The 26201-nt window shown below is 40.6% G+C and overlaps 1 protein-coding gene across 4 annotated transcripts in view; it reads left to right on the top strand.

Moving 5' to 3' along the window:
* Positions 1-26201, top strand: part of LOC138805128 (protein Smaug homolog 1) — a 229763-nt gene that overhangs the window by 131130 nt on the left and 72432 nt on the right. For all 4 annotated transcript variants that reach the window (XM_069989727.1, XM_069989725.1, XM_069989726.1 and 1 more), the window contains one exon: positions 4254-4772. In XM_069989727.1, the coding sequence (XP_069845828.1) occupies positions 4254-4772 (519 nt within the window). The remainder of the gene's footprint in view (positions 1-4253; positions 4773-26201) is intronic.

The raw sequence follows: 26201 nt of genomic DNA, 5'->3' as shown, positions 1-26201 counted from the left end.
TGGTCTTGGTCAGAAGCAGGAGGCTTCCATACACCAGAAGAACCTCCCCATTGGGGTTCTGTAGGGCTCTCTTAATAGGGCCACTGGCTTCCTTTCAAGCGAGAAACCCAAGCAGAGAGCAAAGCAGAAGTCACAGCACTTTCAGAATCTGATCCTTGAGGCCACACATTGCCACTTACACCATTTTCATTTGCCAGTAGTAACTGAACTCACCTTGTACTTGAAAAGAAGGAGACTAGGCTCTGCCTTTCAAGGCGAAGAGCATCAAATTGTGAGCATATTTGACCATGAAGGTTTTCATTTATTTGTGACTGAGCATATTTTGAAAGCACCAAAAGTGCCATCTATATGATCTCAGTGACTCATTTTTCTATGTTCCTATGCCTGGCCTACTCCTCTGCTGAGTCATGTATTCCTTAATATATTGTTGTGTTTAGAACTACATTGTAGTTCTATCCTTTTTAGATATAATAGTTATACATGCCATTCTAGTATGATAGTCAATTATATATTTTAAGCTAATTTGCCAACGTCTATTCTGCCACCTCACTAGCCAGGAAACCTGGAGCACCTAATCTGCCCCATCTGTGCCTCTGTGTCCTCATCTGTGAAATAAGACTAGTTTAAGACCTACCTCACAAGCCTCTTGGGGAGATTAAATGAGTCATTTAGTGCACAGGGCTTAGAAGAATGTATGGAACATAGAAAACACCAAGTACTGTTGGCTGTCACCAGTGGCAGCTGGAATAGAGGTTGGCATAGTGCCATCTTCTAGGTGTGGCGAGCCTAGGAGGACAGCATTATTTCCACGTTCCCAGTGTAGTAAACAAAAGCTGTAATTGTCCTCCTGACTATACCATAGTCCTAGACCATGCAAGTCCCATGGATGGAGCTATTTCCACCCTGGAAGGGAAGGACCAGGGCCAGTCGCTTCTCATCTCCCTTTCTTTTTACTGTGCCTGATCCTCCTCTGAATATTAGGTGAATCCCTGGTAGAGAACAGTTTCATAGCAATAACAGGTTTAGTTTGTGCTCTTGAGTCCTAGTTATGTTTTCATTTTGTTCATAACTTTCTTTTAGGCTGGCCTTCTTTGGAAGGGTAGATCATCCAAACAGGGTAATGACCTTGCAGAAATCTGTGTAGTTCCTCAGCAATGTTTATTCCTCATGCATTTTTAGTGGGGTGATTTCCCAATTTTTATATTTAAATGTACATAGCATAGTTAAGGGTGTAACTGTTTAGAGCCTAGCTTACTTACTGAATAGATTTGCTCTTCATCCTAAGCATATTTGTCACTTAAAGCATGCTTAGTGTTTGGTGTTTTCTTCATCTCCCAGAAACTGCCTTACAAGGTGACTATACCTCCTAGAATGCACGAGGGTTGTCTTATGTCCGGTGGTAATTAGCTAAATATAGAGTAGAGAACTGGGAGGGACTCATCTGTGCCTTCTGGCCTCCTTTCCCATCTGTGCTGACCAGTTTAGGAGCCACCAGCCACACGTGGCTTCTGAGCACTGCAAACATGGCCAACCAAGCTGAGAAGCACTGTCAGTGATGAAATACATCCTAGGTCCCAAAGACTGATGCAAAACACAAAGAAGTGAAGTAGTGCCTTAATAGTCTTATGTTGCTTACATCTTGAATGATGAATGTTGATACAGATTATCAAAATAAATTTTATTCTTTTTACTCTAAGATGGCTAGTAAAATGTTTCAAATTTCATATGTGGCTCATATATTACTACTGAACTATGCTAATCCAAATCGTCTAGCTCAAGTATGAAGGATCCTCTCTCACCCCCCACCCCCAATGGAGGTTCTGGAATCTTCCGTAGTGGTTTCTCCAAATCTCTCATCATTCTGGCATTCCAGTTCTCCGTATCCTATCTTAGTCTCCCCTGCTTCAGTTTGGTGACTTCTACTTCACACAATTGATTTCGACATCTCTTTAGGAAGCCCGGACTTGAGGAGAGCCAAACATCTCTTTATAGTGTTATAAGCTCAGTGGTTCCATTTTTAACTCTTTCCAAAGTCATTGATATTTTAAAAATTACTTTCTGTGGGTCATCTCTGGATTTGTTATTCTGTTTTCAAATATTTATATCCAAAATACCCTACATCACTCTAGATGGACTAGACTAAAGAAGGAAGAGAGGAATTGCTCCCACCAGCAAGTACTTACTTAATTGGTCCTTGAGATATTTTCCCTCATTTAATCTAAGAGCCTGAGCAGGAGCAGATGCATTAGTACCACTCTTGACTGATAAGGCAAATGAGACTCAGTTAAGTAACTTACAAAAGATCTACCACAAAGTAAGTGAGATACCTGAGATAGTCCATTTAAAAAGAGGAAAGGTTTATTTTGGATCCCAGTTTTGGAGGTACCAGTTCATGATTGATTGTTTTGGGGGGGGGGTCTGTGGTGAGGCACAACATTATGGAGAGAGCAAACAGTGAATGAGAAGCAAAATGATAGGGAGGAAGAGGAAGTTGTGCTAGTTCCACTATTATTTTCAAGAATATGCCTTCACATAATCCGAGTTACTGAACTGAAATCCCTTTGTACACTACTTAAAATTAAAAAAGAGTACACCTCTAGTGACCAGAAAAGTTCTCACTAAGCCCTATCTCTTAAAGATTTCTGCTGTTTCCTAATAGCACCAACCTGAGAAGTAAGCCCCTGTATCACATGTGCTTTTGGAGGACATTGCAGATCTGAACTTAGCGCACTGGTACTTTTCTTTGAAAGTATTCCTTCTGGTGGTCTACGGAGGCCTCACTGTGTATCACTGTAGATACTACTTGAAAGCCAGCAGGACTGCCTGGCCCTTTGGATAACCATCAGCCCCCAACATAAGACCCTTCCCAAAGAGCACTCAAAGCAAAGTGCATGGTTAGTGTTGAGTGGAAGGGGACAGATAGACCTTTGTGAGTATGTTAAGATCTTCAGAGCTGGGTGCCTGTAACTCATACTTATAATCTTATTAATATCTGAGGATCCATGGTTCAAAGTTAGGCAGGAAAGTCTGTGAGGTGCTTTATCTCACATCCATCAAAAAGCTATGGTTCAAGTGGTAGAACACTAGCCTGAACAACAAAACATGTTTTTGATTAATTAAAAATAAATAAAGATATTATGCTCACTGAAATAAGGTAGCTAAAAAGACAAATACTGTATGATTCCACTTGCCAGAAGCACCTAGAATAATCAGGTTCATGGTGGCAGAGAATGGGGGCTTGCCAGGAACCGGGGAGAGTGGAGATGAGAGTTATTGTTTGGAGATGGATGCAGATCCTTGTGAATGCTCTTCATAACACTAAACTGTATACTTAAAATAGTGGATATTGTGTGTATTTTACTTTTATAAAAAGCACAATGAACTTTACCAAACATCTAAGCCTTAGCATGATGTGATCAGAGGTGCCTCTGGAGCCAGCTTGTTCATTCTAGCTTTGGACCCACAGTTGTTTTTCTGAGTCATCTATTTACAAGAAATCTCTAGGCTTGCTACACTGAAGGGGGAACCCCATTTTCTTCCTGACATAGTTCTCCTTGTGAGAAATGTTTCAAATTTCACACCAATTCCTTCTCCAGGATTTAAAATTTTCTTTATTGCTTGTGTGTGTGTGTGTGTGTGTGTGAGAGAGAGAGAGAGAGAGAGAGAGAGAGAGAGAGAGAGAGAGAGAGAGATAAAGAGGAGAGAGAGAGAGGAGAGAGTACTAGGGCTTGAACTTAGGGCCTGGGCTCTGTCTCAAATTTTTCACTCAAGATTGGTGTTTTTTCACTTGAGCCACACCTTTACGTCCAGCTTTTGCCAGTTAATTGAAGATATGAGTCTTTCCTGCCTGGGCTGGCTTTGAACCTCAATATTCAGATCTCAGCCTCCTGAGCTGCTAGGAGTACAGATATGAAATACTGGCTTCCAACTGAGTCTAGAGTTTTCTAAGGGAAGCAGGGCTGTAGATTCTATTTGGTTAGACCAAAGTAGCCCTTTTAGAGTTGTGAATGGAAATTAGCTTGAGCCTCCAAACATCTAAGAGGTTTTGTTTTTTTTTTTAAATCTATGTTTTCATTGAAGTTCCTGGGTACTGAAAACTTGATGTCAGTTAAACAATTGTCTGTTTTGAGAAAAATGTAGCCAGGGTACTTAGACTGGGCCTCAAATCCACAGACTGCTCTGAATCTAGAGTGTGGTGTTTAGTGTCCTGGTGAATGTATTTGCTCATTTGACCTGTGTGTTTTCCTTTTCAGGAATCATTAACCAATGGCAACAGGAATCCAAGGATAAAGTGATTTCCCTCCTGTTAACTCACCTGCCTTTGCTGAAGCCAGGAAACCTTGACGCAAAAGTAGAGTATATGAAACTGCTGCCCCAAATCCTGGCTCACTCAATTGAACACAACCAGCATATTGAGGAGAGCAGGCAGCTGCTGTCCTATGCTTTGATCCATCCAGCCACATCGCTGGAAGACCGCAGTGCTCTGGCCATGTGGCTGAATCACTTGGAGGACCGCACATCGACCACCTTTGGCAGCCAGAACCGTGGCCGTTCAGACTCTGTGGATTATGGACAGACGCACTACTATCACCAAAGACAAAACACCGATGACAAGCTCAACGGGTGGCAGAACTCTCGGGATTCTGGGATTTGCATCAATGCCTCCAACTGGCAGGACAAAAGCCTGGGGTGTGAGAACGGTCATGTGCCCCTCTACTCCTCCTCATCTGTCCCCACCACAATCAATACAATTGGAACCAGCACAAGTACAAGTAAGTTCCCTGCAAACCCTCTAACGTGATCTGGTTTGGTGACTTGCTGTGTGTGTGGCATGTCTTGCTGACAATGTCTGCTCTGAGCACCTTGGAACCCTGGGAGAGAAGGGCTGATGGGAATTGGCTGTGGGAAAAGGCTTATTGGTTGGTCTCTGAAAAGATGAAAATATTGGACAGGTAAAAGCAATGGAAGGTCCAAATTTGGATTCCAGACAGACCAAGAACAAATAGAGAGGGAGAGAAGAAATGGTGAAAGAAGGAAACATCCTGTTTCTGCAAACACAAATGCCTTTCAAACCCACATGTCTTTCGTCCTGGGGTTTTGGGTTTTGCCAAGACACTGAGTTACTGTGTGATTCTCTAAACCTGATTCTAACCCATGGTTAACCTGCCAGTCTCATGGGCTTTTTTTGCATTTTTTCTTCTTTTCTTTCTAAATTTTTTCTTTCCTTATTATTATTTTTTACATTTCACCCTAGAATGCCCCCTCCCCTTGCATTTCCTGGTTGAACCTCCAGTTGTTGCTCCTGACCAGGGAAAGTAGGCTTGCTGATGGTGAATGCTGATCTATGTGGAGACCTCGTATGGAAGCAGTGGGCTTCCTCTTGCTCAGTTTAACCTCTTAGGAGAGGTGGGCCAGGAACTGCTTTGAGGGAGGGCAGTAGAAGACATTTTCTCCTCCATTCTTTGATCACCAAAGCCAAGTGCCATGCTCATAGCAGGCAACTGGGGCCAGGAGTCCTCTGGGATCCTCTCTGGATCCCAGCTTAGACCAGCAGTGACCAACCTATCACTCATGCCTGTATAAAAGCAGCCCACCATCCATCAGCACTCCTTGTACATGTACAGCCCTGCTTCACATGAATCTGTGAGGTGATTGTCTCAGGGGAAAGGTTTGGCAGTTAGATCTGATGGACTTGTCAACCTGAAGGCACTTCTACTTAGCAGGCAGGAGGAGAGGTCAGGGATGTTGCTCATTGGTAGTGTGTTTGTCTAGCATGCATCAGATCCTGGGTTTCATTCCCTATACCACAAACAAACAGATATATATGAGACAAGACAACTAAAAATGAACAGGGATGCCTTCTTGGATTTTACCTCCATTTGAGTCTTTTGGCTACTGGACCTCTTTAAATGGGTTTTTCAAGAATGTAAGAACATTGGATTATTAACTACACTAATTGAGTTAGTACCTTAGTGGAATAACCAAGGAAATCCTAAAGATAACTACACTGATATTGTTATGAGAATTTTTAAATTTTTTCTGTTTTTTTATATAGACACAAATAATTAGACTATCTGAAGATTTAGGTGATTGTTGCACTAGTGCCTTATTATGTAAGAGGCTATGATAGCAGACAGTGTCCAATGGCAGAGTTGTGATCAAGCAAGGAACATTTTCTCTAGCCTTTGCTTGCTTGATAGCACAGGGAGTGATGGCAGGGGTTAGTAGAACCACCTTAGTCTCTTGGCTCAAATTTCTTAGGTTAGCCTTGTCCCTCTTACAATAACTGGGAGAGATGCAAGCTCTAAGCAGCCTGCCTTCTCAAAACTTGGTCTTTCATATGTTTACATTTTATGTTATTTATCCTGAAATTGGTCTTGGGTCATTATATATTTTCATCTGTTGGTTGGCACACTCTGGGTTGGGTCATCACAAGGTTAATACATTAAAGATGGCCATCAGGTTGTAGTCAACATACATATTTATCATCATGGCTACCCAGTCCCGTGCAGAGAAGGAGGTTCAGGGATGGCTACCTTGACTTTCTCAATCTTAGAACCCTTGAGTTAATACTTGAGTTGCAAAGGACTTAGAAGTTTAACCAGATGATTACATTACATATCCCTGGGAAAACAAAAGAGTTGGACCTCTTTTTAAAGAGCATCCAGTTCTGTCATCCCAGTATTTAGGAGGATGAAGTAGGAAAGTCATGAGTTCAAGGCCCACCCGGGCTACAGAACAAGTTGGAGGCCAGCCTGAGCTATATTGTTAGACCCTTCTTTTTAAAACAAAAGCAAAAAAAAATCATCATAAAGGTGAAACAACTTAGATCTCCCCTTCACGAGGTTTCAGTAATGTTTCTACCACAGTGTTACTTACAGTCACGTTCTACTGCTCTTCATGATCTATGGAGGTCGTGTTCATCGGCATTGCAAACCTTTGGGCTTTTTTCTTGACTTGTGCCTGTCTCACATATACATAGAACAACTGCAGACAGCCTGATGAAAGAACAGAGGTATTAGTGTCAGTACCCTCCAAAATCTAAACCCCAAACCTACAATTTGCTGACTATAACTTGATCAAGTTATCTAACTTCTCTGAACAAAACCTTCCCTTGTAAAATGGCAACATCGTGATTCCCCTCTTTGAGGACTGTGATAAGATAAACAGATAATGTAAATGTCCAGCTCTAGCCAGAGCAGCAAAAATAAGCACATATTAGGTGCTTGCCAGATGAATAAATAAATAAAACTGGAAAAGATGGTGAGAAAAGTGATATTCAGAGTGCATTGACTTGTTCCGTTCTAATGGTTACCTGGTTAAGAGCACCTTTCCCTGAGCTGAGGCCCATGGAGAAGACAGGTGTTCTTTGACTTCCAGTGGAATGATGTCCCTATAAACTGGTCCTAAGCAGAAAATCAGGTAACTCAAAACAGCATTCAATATACCTAGCCTATGTAACATCATAGCTTAGTGTAGCCTATCTTTACACATACTCTGAAAATGTATATTAGTCTGTGGTTGGAAAAAAATCATCTAACACAAAGCCTGTTTTATAATAGTGTATTGAGAAACTTATTTAATTGATTGAATACTTAAAGTAAGAAAATAAAAAGAAATGTTAAGTCCAGTCATCCTAAATCCGTGGTCTGTGGGACTTTGCATATGGAGTGAGTTTTGGCCATGTAACTGTGATAGAAAATGTGTGACTTCTTCTACTGCACTGAAGAGCTACATTTCTTACCTCTGTCAAGGTGGAAAAGAAGAGCTATGCAAAACATAATTTTAAGAACTGAAATCAATTAGTCTACACATTTTCAAATTATCAACCACATTAATGAAAGCCACCCTCTTACTGTTTTTCCCTCTATGTAATTTATTTAATTTATTACTTTTTAATTATTGTTATTATTGAGTAGTTGTATAAAGGGGTTCCAATTCCATAAGTCAGATTATGAGTACAATGGTTTTTGGTCAATTGTCACCCCTTCCTCGGTTCTCATTTTTTCCCCTCATTTTTTCCCTTCTGCCCTTACCCACAAGTTACATAATTCATTTCCTCTTACTGTTTTATTTTCATTTTCAACCTTGGTTTATTCCAGTTTATTTTTCCTGAACTTCAACTAAGTCCCTTACTTGCTTCCTCCCTGTTTAGATTCCAAATTAGCCAACTTCCACCCCAACACTGCTGTCTACCTACTGTGTGACTAACATGGTTGGAATTAATGGAAAACATAAAGAAGCTTGAGATATTGTTCCCACTTGCAGGGTGCCTGTATTAGATACAGGACTTGTCAGTTAAGTCTCACGTTTAAAGATTAAATATTGCTTTTGTCCTGGCTTATTGTCCACAGAGAATTCACATAAGAATCCCAGAGATATATAAAAGAATGGTACACAATTATATAAGTACTGCCATAAGGTCCTATCAGTTTTAATGTCAGTTAAAGGAAGTCTATCTTACTCTCTTCCTTGCTGCTTAACAAAATACCATTGACTATGTAATTTATAAGCAACAAAAACTTATTTGGCTTGTGATCATGGAAGTTGGGAAGTTTTAAGAGCAAGAGACCACATCTAATGAGTGCCAAATACATGGTACATGGCTACATGGTAATGTGGTAAGAAAAAAAAATGTTAGAGAATGCAGAGAGGGCTAAACTCATTTTAAAACAAACCCATTCAAACAATATTTAAGCAATATTTATTGGCCACTCAATTGTATCATCTCTCAACACTTACATTAGGGAAGCAGATTTCAATACTTGAACTTGGAAGAACATATACAAACTATAACAGAATCTATATTATAAGTACTGTCAAATTTTTTGGAGTGTAGGAATCCTTGTGAATTGGAGAATGAAGAAAGACTTTGGAGGGGAAATGGACATGGGCTAAGATGGAAAGGGGGAGGAGAATTTGGTGGGAGAGGACACTCATGGTAGGAATATGCATAGAGAGCAAAAAGATGGATGTGGTAATGTAAAGAGTTGGTTGGGAGATAGTGAGGAGAAAAGAGGCTTATGAAGGAGAAACAGGAGCCAAGAAGACAGTGAAAGTAGACTGAGGAAAGGGGTTTGAAAGCCCCTAAAGAAATTGAGCATGGGAGTGTCATGAGCAATGCTGTATGAGGATTGTCAGCTATGGGCCAACCAAGTAGATAGTGAATGATTCATGTGAAGTCAATAGGTTTCAAAAGTGCATTTGAAAACACAAGTATCATAGGAGTAGATGCAGAGCAGAAGGGATGAATAGGAGAAATAAACCTAAGTGGAATTACTCTAGGATCAGGATTTAGTAATACATTAGATACATATTATTGATTCACAGATTTGTTTACTCACGTAAAAATATTTGTTGAGCTTTTTTCTTTTGGCATTTCTGGGGGTCAAACCTGACTCCTTGTGCATGCAAGGCAAGCAGTCTACCACTAGAGAACATCCCTCGCCTTACTGAGCACCTTATATAGGCTTCTCCTTCTAGGGGCACTTGGAACACATCAGTGGAAAAGACCAAAGTCACTGTCCTTATGGAGCTGGCAGTGTAGTACATATTAGTTATATAAAACATTAGGTTTATATTATATAATAAATTATATGGTTATAAATTTTATATATGTGTATATATATCATTTGAGATTGATTAGTGACATTGAAACAAGACAGAGTCTAGTAAGAAGGATCAAGTGTTGATAATGTGGTGGTTACTGTATGAAGGGAGGTGGTCAGGGTAGACCTCATTGAGAATCTGATATATCAGCAAAGACATGTTAGTGGTATACGAGTCAGACTAGTATCTAGAGGAAAGAGTAGTCCAAGCCAAGTAAAAGCTAGAACAAAGATCACTAGATAGAAGAAGTCTCAGCTTATTTAAAGAAAAGCAGGAAGGGGCTGGGAAGGTGGCTCAGTGGTAGAGTGCTTGCCTTGCATGCATGAGGCCCTGAGTTTGATTCCTCAGCACCATATAAGCAGAAAAAGCCAGAAGTGGTGCTGTGGCTGAACTGGTAGATCACTAGCCTTGAGCTGAAGAGCTGAGGGACAGTGCCCAGGCCGAGAGTTCAGGCCCCATGACTGGCAAAAAAAAAAAAGAAAGAAAGAAAGAAAAGAAAAGAAAAAAAAAGCAGGAAGGTTGGTACTCAAAGAGGAGGATGGAAGAAGATGGAGAGAGAAGGATGATTCCACAGGACATTACTGACCATGTCAAGGGCTTGGACTTTTGCTCTCAGGAAACCAGGAAGCTATTGGAGGATTCCTAGCAGATAAGTGATATGACCTGACTCACATGTTAAAGGAATGTCTTTGGCTGCTGTGGTGTAAATATATCATATAGATATAATGTGTTCCTGGCAAAGACAAGAACAGGCAGACCCGTGAGGAGGCTGGTGAGGTCATTCAGACCAGAGATGAGGCTGGCTCAAGCAAGGAGAGTAACTTAGAATGGTCAGAAGCACTCAAGATATACGTTGAAACTAGAGAAGGGATTAAAAAAGCCAGTGTGTTTTGCCTGAGTATCTAGAAGGCTTGTGCTCCTGCCAGTTGAGATGGATGAGTCTTTGTGGATCAAGCAGAGTAGATTTGAGGTTTGTAAAAGTAGGACCTCTGTGTCACAGTTGATAGGTTTGGCATGTCCCAGAGAGGTAGAACAGGTAATTGATAATTAGATATATGGATATGTACTTTAGGCGAGAGAACTGACTAGCACATGGAAGATTCTTAAAGCTACAAGACTAGATGAGATTACTTGTGCAGATATGCATACAGATGGTGACCAAGGACTCTAAACTCAGACACCTCACCTCAGCCTCTGCAGGCTAGAGGAAAGAAAGAAAGAAGTTTAGAAGCTACTTGGGTGAGAGAAAATGTGTGTATGACCAGGCGAGTGGAAGAAAATATTCCAGAGAAAAAAGACCAACTAATTGAGTTACTCATAGGTCTAATAATTGACCATTGGTTTTTTTCAAGGAGAAACAGTTGAAATAAATTGGGGGCAGTTAGCAGATGATAAACGTTGGAACATATTACATCTTAGAGGCGTACATTTGGATGATAAGATAGCACCAAACTTGATTTGGGATGCTTGTTGACACTGGGAAGATATGCCAACATGAGATGGAGAAAAAGGATGTATTGCAGGTAGGCAATAGAAACACACAGAGGATTTGAAGTTAGGGATGAGGCCAAAAATAGGGGCCTCAAATTAGTCCCAATCTAATGAGAATCAACCAGTTTTTATCCCTTCAGATGCAAGAATATCTTATTCCTTGAAGAAGTTGCATCAAGTGAGATCTTGTCTAAGTGCTGGTAGTTTACACCTGTAATCCTGGCTACTGGGGAGACATAGGTTAGAAAGATCTCAGTGCTAGGAGAGCTGGACAAAAAGTTCGCAGAAGACCAAATCTCAACAGAAAATGTTGGGCAAAGGGTGTGTGCTTGTCATTTCCACTGTTGGGGAAACAGGATTGTGCTCCAGTCTGGTCCAGAGAAAAAGTGTGACTTTATCCCCAAAATAGCCAGAGCAAAAAGGGATGAAAGTATGGCTCAAGCTATAAAACACCTGCCTAGCAAGTGTGAAGTTATGAGTTCAAACCCCAGTAACACCAGAAAAGGGGGAAAATCAAGATACCTCATGATGTTTGGGCAGGACTTTTCATTCCATGAGAGAAGAGAAAAGTGGCTTGGTACTGGTTGAGAAGTCAGCCTCATTCTCCTTCGAAGGCAAGGCAATGACTAAACCTATTGACTGAGCAAGAATGTGCTGGCTCTTCATCATACACCTGTGCAACTCGAAAGGACTAAAGTACTGATTATCACATACCTTATGCAAGGTCTGGTCAACTTGGTTTCAGCCATCACAAGAGATTCCAAATACAGAGTGCAAAGAACATGGCATAGCATCACTAGGTTGCTTCCCATCTGAAGTCGGCTATAGAAAAAGTAATTCAGGAAAAGAACAAGGATTTCTTGGCTTTCTTAAATGTTTATAGAACTCCATGCATGGAAGACATTGCTACATCACTTTCCTCAGACTGCCTGTCCATCTCTTTTTCTACTCTGGAAGAAAACTACAAACCATTGCAATGCACTATTCTTTTTAGCATTATATTATTACTGTATTATTATTATTATTATTATTATTATTATTATTATTATTATTATTATTATTATTATTATTATTATTATTATTAAAGGTTTAGTTCCAGGGCTTGAACTCAAGGCCTCTAGCTCTTGCTCAGCTTTTCCCACTCATGCTGCCAGCTTTTTGCTTGTGAACTGGAGATGCGAATCTCTTGAATTTGTCTACCTGTCCTGGCTTCTAACTTCAATCCTCAGATCTCAGCTTCCTGCATAGCTGGAATTATAAGTGTGAGTTCCTAACCCCTAGCTAAAAACATGCTGGCTTCTGTTAGCCACATATGAGGCAAGATCTTAGGAACATAAGGTATCAAAGTGATTCCCAAACTCCATTGCATCTGCTCACTTCCACAGATTGATGGTAGAATTTAGAATCTTAGTAACCTTTATTAATTTTGAATAATTTTCTTTGGATTGATACAAGTGTACATTAAATAAATGTTTGTTCCATAGATCATAAATGAGTGAATTAGTGATAGCAGTCACTAATGTAGTGTTTACTACATACTAGGTATGCATATGCAACTCAGTATGTCAAATATAAAGCCCTTTACACAAATAGTTCATTTAACCCTTAGAATCCCATGATGTGGGCATTATTGTTCTATTCATCTAACAGATAAATGGGCTCAGAGAATTTAGCTTGACCAGCATCACAGATTAAGTAGTAAGGCTGAGGTTTGAACCCAATTAGTCAGACCCAAATCTGACTCAAGTTTACATACCTCTTCCTTCAAATCCTGCCTTCAGAGATTAACTCCATGAGGAACCTGTTTATCTCTGATGCTGAATTTTCCCAAGTTCCCTGCCTGTGAACCAGCTACCCTTCTGTTTTGGTGGTCTCCACAGAATACAGATGTGACACTGTCCAGCCTGCTGCTCCTCTGAGATCCTAGAAACAGAGGTGCTGCTTGTGTGCTAGCTTTGACCAATGTACTTTAGTGTCAGCTCTTAGTGTTTGGGGTCCCAAGTGTTTGGGGTCCCATCTTTGGTCAACATGTTCACTTCTTCCCACTTACAATCCCCTTGGTGATAAGCATTGTTTTTCTTTCATTATTATTGTTAATTTTAAATTATATTTTAATTATCTATATGTATCTAATCATATTTTAATTAACTACAATTAATTATCTACATATATTTAATTATATTTTACTTAACTATAAAGGGGTTAAAATTCAACATGTCAGTTTTAGAAGTACAATACATGTTGATTAGCATTCTGACTTTCATCATTCTTCCCCATCTGTTTCAACCCTTCCCATTCCCTCAATTTTCCTCGTTTCATAGGATATACACAAAATATTATAAATTGCATTCTCCCTCTTTTTTCATTTATCTACCCTTCTGCCCTTGACCTCCCCTCTTCCCTCCCCCATCACAAGTACCAACTTCCTCGTATTCATTTTGGGTTTTTTTTGTTTTGTTTTTTTTTTGTCGGTCCTGAGGCTTGAACCCTGGGCCTGGACGCTGTCCCTGTGCTCCTCAGCTCAAGGCAAGCATTCTACTACTGGAGCCACAGCGCCACTTCCAGTTTTCTAGTGGTTTATTGGAGAGAAGAGTCTCATGGACTTTCCTGCTGGGCCTGGCTTTGAACCTCAATCCTCAGATCTCAGCCTCCTGAATAGCTAGGATTACAAGCATGAGCCACCAGCGCCCAGCTCATATTCATTTTGGTAGGCTGTGAGTTAGTTCTAAGGAGTTATGCCATCTGAATTCTCCCCTGCTGCATATTCCATACTTTGGTTAACTATTGACTGTATGTATGTGTACTTAACATATTTATACCTTAGATTTAACTTCCACCATTGTGTTTACTGACTCCTCTTTCCAAGGAATCAGAACCTTGGGTGGCTCAAAGTTACAGATATTTTGGAGATGGCAAAGTCCTGGCATGCATTCAGCCGCCATGCTCCTGTGGCTGAGCATCTCTGTCAGATAATGGCTGTCTCTTGCTAAGCCCAGATGTGCCCTCTGAATCCTCCTCAATATGCCCCCCTAGGCAGCCACTACAATTCAATCAGAGACGGCATGTGGGCTGCGCCTCTCTACTCATCTTGCCAGAAATATTTGCTGAACAGTAGGGACTTAATAAATTCCTGGACTCACTAGGCAGATGTTCACAAAAGTAATGAATTTCCAAAATAAACAAGAAAATGTCCCTAGGAATTCACTAAGTATTTAGTGATAATATTGATCATTTAGCCTTCTGTCATAGTCACATAGTAACATTTATTTTTACTCTTGCTCTTTCTGTGACTTAAAAAATCAGTTTCACAACCTATAGACACTTTAAGACATACTGGGATTTTGACCATGCAAGAGTTATAGGAATTTGTATACATGTGATGAAATGCCAGTGTTATACCTAAGTTCTGATAAAAATTAGTGAATATAAAACTTGCCAAGGGGGCTAGGAAGGTGGCTTAGTGGTAGAGTGCTTGCCTTGCATGCATGAGGCCCTGGGTTCGATTCCTCAGCACCACATAAGCAAAAAGAAAAAAGCCGGAAGTGGCACTGTGGCTCAAGTGGTAGAGTGCTAGACTTGAGCTGAAGAGCTGAGGGACAGCGCCCAGGCCCAGAGTTCAGGCCCCACAACCAGACCGCCCCCCCCCAAAAAAAACAACAAAACTTGCCAAGATCTGAGTTAGGTCCATAGTCTAATTAGCTGCAGTGTGTGAGTGTCGGTTTCCTTGGTTTGATAATACACTATAGTTTTATAAGATTTCATCTTGGAAGAAGCTGGGTGATAATGAGTTCTCATGTGAGAACTTTCTGTATAGTATTTTTGCACTTTGTGTGTGTGTGTGTGTGTGCACGCGCGCGCGCCGCGCACGTGCGCGGGTGCACACGCCAGTACTGGGTTTGAACTCAGGGTTGTGCTCTTTTAGCTGTTTCGCTCATGGCTAGCACTCTACCTCTTGAGCTGTACTTCTCATTTTGGTGGATAATTGGAAATAAGAGTCTCATAGACTCTTATCTGGGCTGGCTTCACACGATCCTCAGATCTCAACCTCCACAGTATCTAGGATTATAGGCATGAGTCATTGGCAACTGACTTATACTTGCTTGTGAGTCTGTAATTATTTCAAGATTAAAATTAAACAAAAATGGTTTGTGATATCCAGTACTCTACTGTATGTGTATGGAGGAGGTAGGGGTATTCTAGTTTGGTAGACTTCCTGAGTAGTCAGTAGAAGTGTTTGTCTTTGCATGAAGCCCATTATGAGCTGGGTGACTGCTAGGCCTTGGAGGGAACATCTGAAGCCAAAGGAATTCAGCCGACAAGATAAGGAGTAGGGATGAGTCTCAAGGAAAGTGGCTGCTTTAAGCGCTCCTAATTTGTAAATGAAAAATGTATTTGTCATTTATTTGTTATTTATTTATTTTTAATTTTTATTTATTCATTATTTTTTATTTTTTTATCATCCTCTTTCAGAAGTACCTAGTTTGTCCATGAAATCCTTTCTTTTTTCCTTCTGCCATGCACATTTTCTTATACAACTACCAGCCACTTGAAGCTCATTCCAGACAGCCTTCAAGAAACCATCAGAACATAAGTATTCAAAAGAAGAGGAGAGTCTAGGCAGACCTGGTAGGAAAACAGCCCTTTGGAGACTGGCAGAGGATAAGGCCTTGAGAGCCTGGTTCTGTTTCTTCAGCTTCAAGTCCAACCCCAGCTTAGCCTTCAGAGCCACTGGTGTAGTTCCTTGTAAACTTTCATGTAATTATTTTGCCTTCCACCAACAGATTTTCTTTCACAGTCCTTCTCCAAACATTGCCAACCTGGCATAAAACTACAAAATTCCATTACTGCCTTAACCCCTCATTTATTCTTCAAAGAGGTAACTAATGAAATAGTTGCTTGGCTTCCTTTGAGAAGCATTTATAACAGCTGGCATGATATATTTTTAGCTGTAGCTTCCTTCCCTTTTGGAGAAACTTTTTTTAGTATGGCATTGGCCTTCCCAACACATACTGCATTGTAAAGATGGCTCAGTGATCTCTCAGAGGACCCGGCATTGCCACTTTTCCTTTTCCCCTTCTCCAAAATCCAAAGGTTTTACACAACTCTGCTCTTCCTCAAGATGCCTAGTGTTTATTTTCTAGAATTTAAGGAAGAACAGACAAAAAGAGGGAAAAGAAACACAGTAGTAAGCAAGAAGCCTCCTAGTTGATTGTCCACTGCTTGGAAGAAGCCAAGACCTCTGTGGGCTCCAGGCACCTTGGGTCATGATTCTGTGCCATCCATTCTCCATCTGGGAGGATTTTTTTAGACTTTAATGACAGCTAGGGTTATTAAACACTAGATGAACTACAAAGGAAGACAGTTGCATTCCCACTCTTTACCATACTTTAAAAATAGACTGGATTCTGATTCGGATAAATGGCTTAAGTTGGACAAGCCTGGTAGAGGGGAGGAAGAAGGAGAGAGAGCTGAACAAAATTGTATTCTATTACATCACAAGACCACAAGTCATGTTCTGATACCAGCTGGCCCACAAACCAATGGTGAACTTTGAAATTTGCACTTGCTTATTTTTTCCCCCTCTTCTCGGTTTTCAGATTTCCAGGAACATACGCAGGTTACCCTGAAGAATGATGTATTATGAATGTAGCTTATACATAGCTTTGCTATCTTTAATATAGAACAGATTGAACCCCTGAGATTCATGATTTCATGTACCAAGGGGAGGGGAAATCCAAGTAGCAGCAGTTACTGTCAACATGGTCTATAGTTTCTACCTTATAAACACTAAAAATCATTCCCATCATCCTCCTGTCCCTACTTAGCCCTCAATATTTTAGTTAGGTACAAGTTGTATTAGAAATCTAAGATATACAAGTCTCAATAATGCCTTTTTAATTGTATCCTCTAGTATTATAGACGTAGGACAGTACTGTATCATCCCTCTGTGAATATAAATACCTTGTACCTGCTTTATGATACGTAGTAGTGACTGTGCTTTATCAGAGCTGTTTTTTTTTTTTTTTTTTTTTTTTTGGGTCCGGTTGTGGGGCCTGAACTCTGGGCCTGGGCACTGTCCCTCAGCTCTTCAGCTCAAGGCTAGCGCTCTACCACTTGAGCCACAGTGCCACTTCCGGCTTTTTTCTTTTTGCTTATGTGGTGCTGAGGAATCGAACCCAGGGCCTTGAGCATGCAAGGCAAGCGCTCTACCACTGAGCCACCTTCCCAGCCCCTCAGAGCTGTTTTTAATGATGTTACTCAAGAATGTTTTCTTTCCAGATGATGATTGAGACGTTAATTAAAAAAAAAATGGTGCCAAGTACCACAACAGTAACAGAACTTCGCATTTTTCTGGGGTTTTGTTTTTTTATCTTTTTTTTTCTTTTTATTAATGGATGTGCTGGATGTCTAATTTTGTTCAGATGACTGCAGAACCTGGAAAAGCTGTTGCTGCTATTGATGCATAACATACTGCTATTATTGGTCTTTTATATAAATATAAATATATATATACATATATATAATTTGAATTTTTGGAAACTTTAGCTGTGCTGTCAACTTTGGAAAAAGTATCTCAGTTTACCGTGTTGAGTTGGCATTGTACAGAAATTAATAGCCATATTGGTCTAGAAATGTTAAACTTAATTTTTTTCCATTTGTACAGGGGTAAACGCACTGTATTAAATATGTAAGGTCTTATCTACGTGGGTTTGATTACAGAAACTAATAAAGTATTCTCTAAATAAAAAAAAAAAGAAATCTAAGATATAGCCAATTAGGAGAAGATTATAAAGCCAGGAGTCAAAGCAGGGCTTGAGGATGCATACCTGTAACTTCAGGATTTGGGAAGCTAGGGCCAGGAAGGTCATGAGTTCAAGCCCCAGACTGGGCAATATAATGATATAAGGAGACCTTCATCTCAAAAGAGAGCAGGAAGGAACAGAGGAAGGGAAATGGGGAGAGAGAGAAAGAAAAGGAAAGGAAAAGGAAAAGAAAAATCAGAAGGCAAGATAGTCACAGGTTTTTGTGGGTTTGGCAAAAGCTAAACCTCTGAACATACACCAGGGCCAGTTTCTTGCCAAAAATCTGGACCATTTCCATGGACAATTTCCATGTTAAGAGTTAAAGAATGGAGCCAATAACAGCATGATTTCCTTGAGACTTTTGTTTCACAACCAACCTTGCTAAGATGTATCCACTCAGGAAAACCCATATAATGGCATTACCAAACAAAATACCTGGGGCAGGCTAATTTTACAAATCAAAGAGTATCTAGGCATGGTGGTTCACATCTGCAATCCCAGATACTTGGGAGGAAGAAACAAGATTGCAGTTTGAGGCTAGCCCAGATAGAACTTGGTGAGAGACTCTCAAGGACAAGTGGAGAATGATGGCATATACCTGTGTGGTCCCAGCTATTCAGGGGGGAGATAGGAAAATCACAATATGAGACAAGGCAGGCACAAACCCTATCTGTAAGATAAACTAAAATCAATAGGCCTGTTGTATGGCTAAAGTGGCAGAATGCTTTGCTTGTAAACTCAAGGCTCTGAGTTCAAATCCCAGTACTAACGTGTGTGTGTGTGTGTGTGTGTGTGTGTGTGTGTGTGTGTGTGTGTGTGTGTGTGTGTGTGTGTGTGTGTGTGTGTGTGTGTGTGTGTGTGTGTGTGTGTGTGTGTGTGTGTACATACAGCTTTGGAGTCAGACAACTAAGCTTTATAGTTTATCTTAATATAACTAGGTGTGTAGATACTGATAGTCCCTTGACTGCCAAACCTCTTTTCCTCATATACAAAATGGGAATACATTTCAGAAGATCTGTTGATTTGATCAAGGTGAATAATGGTATGTTCATCATAATAGCTGTTTAAAACACCTAACCATAAGGAATATGGCCTTAAATATACTTAGTTAAATATGCTGTTTTAATTTAAGGCTTATTGTTGTACAACCATTGGGAATCTTTTTGTAGTGCTGGTATGGAACAGGGGTCATACCAAGCAAGCACTCGACCACTGAGCTACATCCCAAGCCCTTGGGAGTTTTTTGAGACAGGGTCTCGCTATGAGGTCAAGGCAGGCCTTAAACTTCTGATCTCTTGCTGCCTGCCTCTAGATCCTGACATTATAAGCATATATCACCATGCCCAGCTTCATAGTCTTTGTGAGTGTGTGTGCATGTGTGTGTGTGGGGGGGGGATGTAGTCCCTTGAAGGGAGGACCCCTGACAAGTTACTCTTTGTCTTTCCTTCATAAATCATTTTATTAATGCACTATTATCCCCAACTTCTTTAAAACAGAGCAGGAATTTAAACACATTTGCAGAAAACAACCTTAAGCACAGAATCTTACTAGATTCTAGTTTCTCTTTTCATAATTTTGCTTACTTTCTTGTCATATAAATCCAATAAGTAATTTTTTAATTTAATTTTATTTTATTTGTGAACATACTGTACAGAGGGGTTACAATTACATGGGCAGGATAATGTGTACATTTCTTACCAAGCATTGCACCCTCCTCCTTTGGTTTACCCTTCACATCCCTTCCCAGCCTCCCCCCTCCCCCCCAATCCCAATCCTTCTCCTTCCCCCCTTCCCCCCCCCCCCGCCCCGCCCCGCCCCGACGTTGTAAAGCTCGTTTTGGACATGACAACTTGTACTTCTCATTGTTGCAACAGGTCCACCTGTATCCTTAAACAACTGGTTTTTCCCCATCTCCTCCACAAGTTATACTGACATCAAATATAGTGAAAGCAGGGGTTATACTGTGGGGGAGGGACATACAAAGCAACAAAGAAATAATCTTATAAATGCGTTAGAAACACATGCATGAAAGAAAAAAAACATTAAAATACATATCTAAGGGTTCATTTTCCTGACCTCACATTATCTGACCTTTTCCGCTTGACTCATACATATACTAGATATTGCAAATAAGGGAAACCATGGGACCTATGTTTCTTTGGGCCTGGCTTACTTCACTTAATATAATTTTTTCCAAGTTTTCCCATTTCCTAACAAATGGGGCAATGTCATTCTTTCTGATGGAGGCATAGAATTCCATTGTGTATATATACCACATTTTCTTGATCCATTCATCTACTGAGGGACATCTGGGTTGGTTCCATATCTTAGCTATGGTAAATAATGCTGCAATAAACATTGTTGTGCTGGTAGCTTTAGTGTGGTCTTGTTTGTAAACATTTGGGTAAATGCCCAAAAGTGGGATTGCTGGGTCATAGGAGAGATCTATGTGAAGTCTTTTGAGGAAACTCCATACTGCTTTCCAAAGTGGTTGAACAAGTTTACATTCCCACCAACAATGAAGTAAGGTTCCTTTCTGTCCACATCCCCTCCAACATCTGTTGTTGTTAGAGTTCTTGATTTTTGCCGTTCTAACTGGGGTGAGGTGATATCTCAATGTTGTTTTGATTTGCATTTCTTTTATGGCTAGGGATGTTGAACATTTCTTCATGTGTCTATTGGCCATCCTTCTTTCTTCTTCAGAGAAGTTTCTCTTTAAGTCTTTCGCCCACTTATTTATTGGGCAGTTGTTTCTTTGAGGATTTGTTGTTGGGGGGTTTAATTTTTTGAGTTCCAAGTATATTTTAGATATGAGACCCTTGTCCGTTGTATGGCTAGTAAAGATCTTCTCCCAATCCATGGGCTTTCTATCCAATAAGTAATTTTAAAGCAAAAACAATATTTTAAAAGCATTTAAGCTCTCACACAATAATAATTATTATAATTATTATTTTTTGTCAGTCATGGGGCTTGAACTCACGGCTATTCCTGAGTTTTTTCACTCAATGCTAGCACTCTTCCCCTTGAGCCACAGCACCATTCCCAGTTTTCTGGTGGTTAATTGAAGATAAGAGTCTCAGGCCTGTCCTGCCCAGGCTGGCTTTGAAGTATGATCCTCAGATCTCAGACTCTTGAGTAGCTACAATTACAGGCATGAGCCAGTGGTTTCTGGCTTGCAAATTTTTTTTTGGGGGGGGGCAGTTGTGGGGCTTGAACTCTGGGTTTGGGTGCTGTCCCTGCACTCTCCAGCTCAAGGCTAGTGCTCTACAGCTTGAGCCACAGTGCCACTTCCGGTTTTCAAGTGGTTTATTGGAGATAAGAGTCTCATGGACTTTCCTGCCCGAGCTGGCTTTGAACTGCAATCCTGAGATCTCAGCCTCCTGAGTAGCTAGGATTACAGGCGTGAGCCACCGGTGCCCAGGTATGCAATTAATTTTTTATAACTCATATGTCATCATTTCTGGAGCACTTTCCATAATTACATGTTTGCAGCTAATACAACTGTCATATACAGGGGTTTTTTTGCCCCTAGTACTGGAGATTGAACTCAAGGCCTTATACTTGCTAGGCAAGAGCTCTGTCACTTGAGCTACATTTCCAGTCCTCACATACAAATTTGGGAATTAATTCAATAGACCCTTGATGGTATACAAGTAAACATACAGGAAGTTGGTGAGCCTTTAGCGCCACAAAGTAGCTCAAATTGCATGGAGAATATTGGTGGATCCAACAAGTTGAGTAAGTGAAATTGAGTTAAGAAAGCTTTTTAAGGTTGTTGGGAGGATTAATTGTGAAATGCTGGGGAAGAACTTGCCAATAAGGGATGCTCAGCAAGTCATAGTCCTTACTATTGACAACACTGCCCTCGTTGTCAATGGTAACAAGTACTTCTTCTACCAGCTCCATGACAAAGTTATTCCAACACACTACATTAAAACCAGCCAACACCAGTATTCCCTTAAGTATTGTTCCAAAGATAGAGCTTCCTAAACACCTTTGAAACTGACTAGATATAAGGAAGAACAAATAGTGAGGTAAAATTAGCTAATGTTGTTTGATTGAGCTCTGTTACTAGCAGGCATACATTTTTAAAGGAGTAATAAGTATAAGAAGATCATTCAAATATATTAAAATAACTGTAGGGATGGAGTAGCAATACATGGGTCTGGGTGTAGTACCACAAGGGAAGTGAGACCACTCCCAAATGGACAGAATATTCTGCAGACAGCAAGCAGTGTGTCATAGTGAAAAAGACAGCGGGCTAGTAATTCACTCCACTGCGAACTCCATGTAACTGCAAACTGTGGGGGACTCCCCCTTCTTTCAAAAGGCTTGGGGTTTGGGGCTGGGAAGGTGGCTCAGTGGTAGACTGCTTGCCTTGCATGCATGAGGCTCTGGGCTCAATTCCTCAGCACCACATAAGCAGATAAAGCCCAAAGTGGTGCTGTGGCTCAAGTAGTAGAGCACTAGCCTTGAGCTGAAGAGCTGAGGGACAGTGCCAGCACCAACATTCAGGCCCCAGGACACACAAAAAAAGGCTTGGGTTTGGAGAACCTTTAAAGTTCCTTCCTCCTAGTACTTGTTTCCAAGGTAGGAAAATCTCTAGCTTATAGAGCACCAAGTACAGTAAAGCATTTCAGAGAAGTGGGAGGTGTCAAAGCCAGGAAGAGATTTCCTCACTATATTCAGCATTAACCTCATGCTCAAAAAAAGCCCACCTCATCTTTAAAAGAATGTGAAACCCATAACAGCTACCTGGAATATGAAACCAGGAAGTATGGCAGACTAGGGTTAGGTGGGAAATTACTTTTTACTTTACCTCACTGAGAACATCAGTACCATATGTCACCTAAAACATATAAAATGAAAAGGATACAAGATGTTAGTGAAGGAGATAAGAGAAGATAGGCTAAGAAGAAATGATGAGTCGCTGGGTGCTGGTGGTGTATGCCTATAATCCTAGCTACTCAGGAGGCTGAGATCTGAAGATCATGGCTCAAAGCCAGCCTGGGTAGGAAAGTTTATGAGACTCTCACCTCCAGTTACACACACACATACACACACATGCCAGAAGTGGAGCTGTGGCTTAACTGGTAGAGTGCAAGCAGGCAGAAACAAAGAAAGAAAGAGAATGAGAGGGAAGAAAGAAAGGAGGGAAGGAAAGAAAGAAAGGAAGGAAGGAAGAAGGAAGGGAGGGAGGGAGGAAGGAAAGGAAAGGAAAGGAAAAGGAAAAGGAAAGGAAAGAAAGGAAGAAGAGCTCAGGAACAGTCCACAGGCACTGAGTTCAAGCCCCAGGACTAGTACACAAAAGAAAAAAAATGAGAGTAAATTATCCATCATAGTAATGTTAAATAAGGAATGATTTGATCATTCAGAAATGTGTTGAAGTTTACTACTAGGAAAAGGCACTACCACATGTTCCTCAATCTCTGCCACATGGAAAGAAAAGAAGTTTGGCAAGAAATACTGGTTCAGGTCTCAGTGAAGATGAAATTCTGGAGCATGCGGCAGTTGCAAATGTGGATTCTCTTTCCTTTCTTAAAGAAAAAGGCCTTATTGGAGATTCACCAGGCTTAGGAGCCTCTTAGCTAGATCACAGGCCACTTGCAGCCATTCTTGGTCTGGTTTATGTTTCATTGTGATGGGACCCTTTTGGAAGAAAAGTGGTCTGTTTGGATGTGTTCTGTATTTTAAGGGATCTAATAAATTAAATGTTCAGTCCTCCTCCAGTGTGCCTCCAAGTCAAATGTTTCCATGGCTAGAGCAGAGTTATATCTCTTTTGGACTATCTCAAAAAATACCACCATTATGGGTCAAACAAAACCCAAAGCCAGGCACTGGTGGCTCACACCTATAATCCTAGCTACTCAGGAGACTGTCTGAAGATCACCATTCAAAGCCAGAGTGGGCAGGAAAGTCTGGGTCTCTTATATCCAATTAACTACAAAAAACTGGATGTAGAGATGCTGGCTTAAGTGGTAGATCACTAGCTTTGAGCACAAAAGATTAAGGACAGTGCCCAGGCCCTGAATTCAAGCACTATTACTGGCACAAAAACAAACACAAAAACCCAAAAGCAACATTTTCATAACTGAGTCAAAATAAAACTAGAGAGCCATCCCTCGGTTCCGTCTTCCCCAAAGACCATCTTTGGTTGGCATCTGTAGTTCAGGTATACATCACGTATAGAGAGCTTAGAAAGCTCCCTCCCTTAAGAGAAAATGAGGGTTAATGTGAAAGGACAGAGTGGTCTTGCGTGGCCTTTTGTTCACATAAGGTGAAGCATTAACAGAAAACACAGAGGTGTCTCATTTTACATAGGAAGTATACTCCAAACAATTTGCCTGAAAATCTGTGCTGAACATGATTGCATATGCCTGTAATCTGCCAGCTACTCAGTAGATAGAGATAAGAAGATAGAGATTCAAAGCCATACCCGGCAAAAGCATGAGACCCTATCTGAAAATAAGCCCCCAAAAGGTGTGGATGTGTCTTCAGTGGTACAGAAAGCATGTGAGATCCTGAGTTCACACTCCAGTACCAGAAGAAAGGCAGGGAAGAGGGAAAGGTTGCCCAAGATCACCTTTTTAAAAATCCAATTAATTTCCTGTTGGTTAAAATTATAATTCAAGGTATGAATTGTCTGATCCTTTTCATTAACAGAAACTCTTGAAGTCTAAGGTTCAGTTCCTCTTTTCCTGAGATTATCAATGTTAATAACATATGAAGTAATTTAAATGAATATCAGAATGATTTCTGTGGGTGCTTTTTGCAGTGTGATGATTTAGTTTAGACTTCTGTTTTGCTGTATTTCACAAATGCCATTTATATGAAGTTGGATATTAGGGCAAGCAGTGGTTTCAACCCCCCCCTCAGTTGTACTTGTTAATGAAGAGTCTTCTCAAACTCACTCAGGAGCTGGGGGAGGGTGGGCTGAAAACAGACAGTGATCCAAGGCCATGGCTACAGCATAGCCTGGATGGATAGGTTGAAAGTTTTGGTGTGATCCTTATTGGGCTTTAGCAAGCTAGGTTGTGAGAAAGGATAAAGGGTCCTGTTCACAAATGTTTATCATTACTCAATCATTTTATGCATATGATATTGTGCTGATATCTGCTAGGTTTAGAAGCATAATTTTAATATCTCAACTGAATGCTATATGCTAATATCAACCTAAAACCCTGAGCTCTTTTGCAAGTACAATGGAGAGAAATGGGCCCATTTGTACATTTGTTTACTTTGGGCAAGGTAGCTCTGAATTCATCAAGGTTCTCTAAGTATTATTTGCTCAACTTCTAAGTCTAAATGCTCTTGATTCCCAAGAGACTGACAAGGTGATACTAGCCAATCCCTAAAAGTGGATCTGAGCTACAAATCCTAAAATCAAGGTAAGTAAACTTGTGTCATTCAGGAATGAGTATTGTCCACCCTCACAGAAAGCAGGTGTCTTGGAAAACAAATGATGTATTACTTGCAATTTTTCTTTCCAATCTATGATGTCTGTGAAGAATCACTTAAAACTTTGAATGGTGAACAGTTCTTCCCTCAATTTTTCTGTTGGTGATCCCCTTGTCTCTCTAGCTTGAGACAGCTGCATAATTTTTTGCTTTAGAATGATACTTTTGCTCCTCTTCCCCCAGCCACTCCATCTGTATGCAGTTCAGAGAGCAGGCTAATGATGAGGTACTGGAAAAGCAGTTGCCCAGAGAAAAGCATTCCTCTGGCATAGTGCTTGTGAACATGTCCTTATGTCTCTGCCTACATGCAAGTCTTCTTCTATCCTTGGCTGTTTCATGAACAAATTTTTTAGAAAGGCCAGTAATAAATGCTTTTTCTTAAGGAACAGAAGACATAAAGGCTTTCAAACTTAGCTCTTGGGTCTATGGCAAAAAGAGCCACAATGCAACCAAAAAGAAAAAAAAAAAGACATGCTCCTATCCTTAGCCAAGGCTTTATGGTATGGGCTGCTCCTATAGTCTTAGAAGCAAGAAGCTTTCTGCACTCAGAAGTTAACCTTTCAAACTCGTGGAACTCCAGGCCAAGGGGCTGTTGAAATTCCTTGTTGTGGGAAACTGCTTGTGTCTGCAGTTCATCTTCTCAGTTCTACTTCATTCTATTAGGTAATGGTTTACTTCTGGAGCTATGGATTTCTGCATGACAAGGACCAGGAGAAACAAAATATTCACTGAGGCTACTGCACTTAAGGATCCTAATTTTGGAAGTAGGCTTCTTTTCTGCCCTTTCCTGTTTAGCTCAGTCAACTTAAATGTGGCACCTTGGAATCATCCAGATGGGTAG

Source organism: Dipodomys merriami, unplaced genomic scaffold (assembly GCF_024711535.1).
Source record: "Dipodomys merriami isolate MVZ:Mamm:240054 unplaced genomic scaffold, mDipMer1.0.p SCAF_388, whole genome shotgun sequence".
Lineage (NCBI taxonomy): Eukaryota > Metazoa > Chordata > Mammalia > Rodentia > Heteromyidae > Dipodomys > Dipodomys merriami.
Note: the sequence above shows the minus strand (reverse complement) of the source record. Positions and strands in the feature narration are given on the sequence as shown.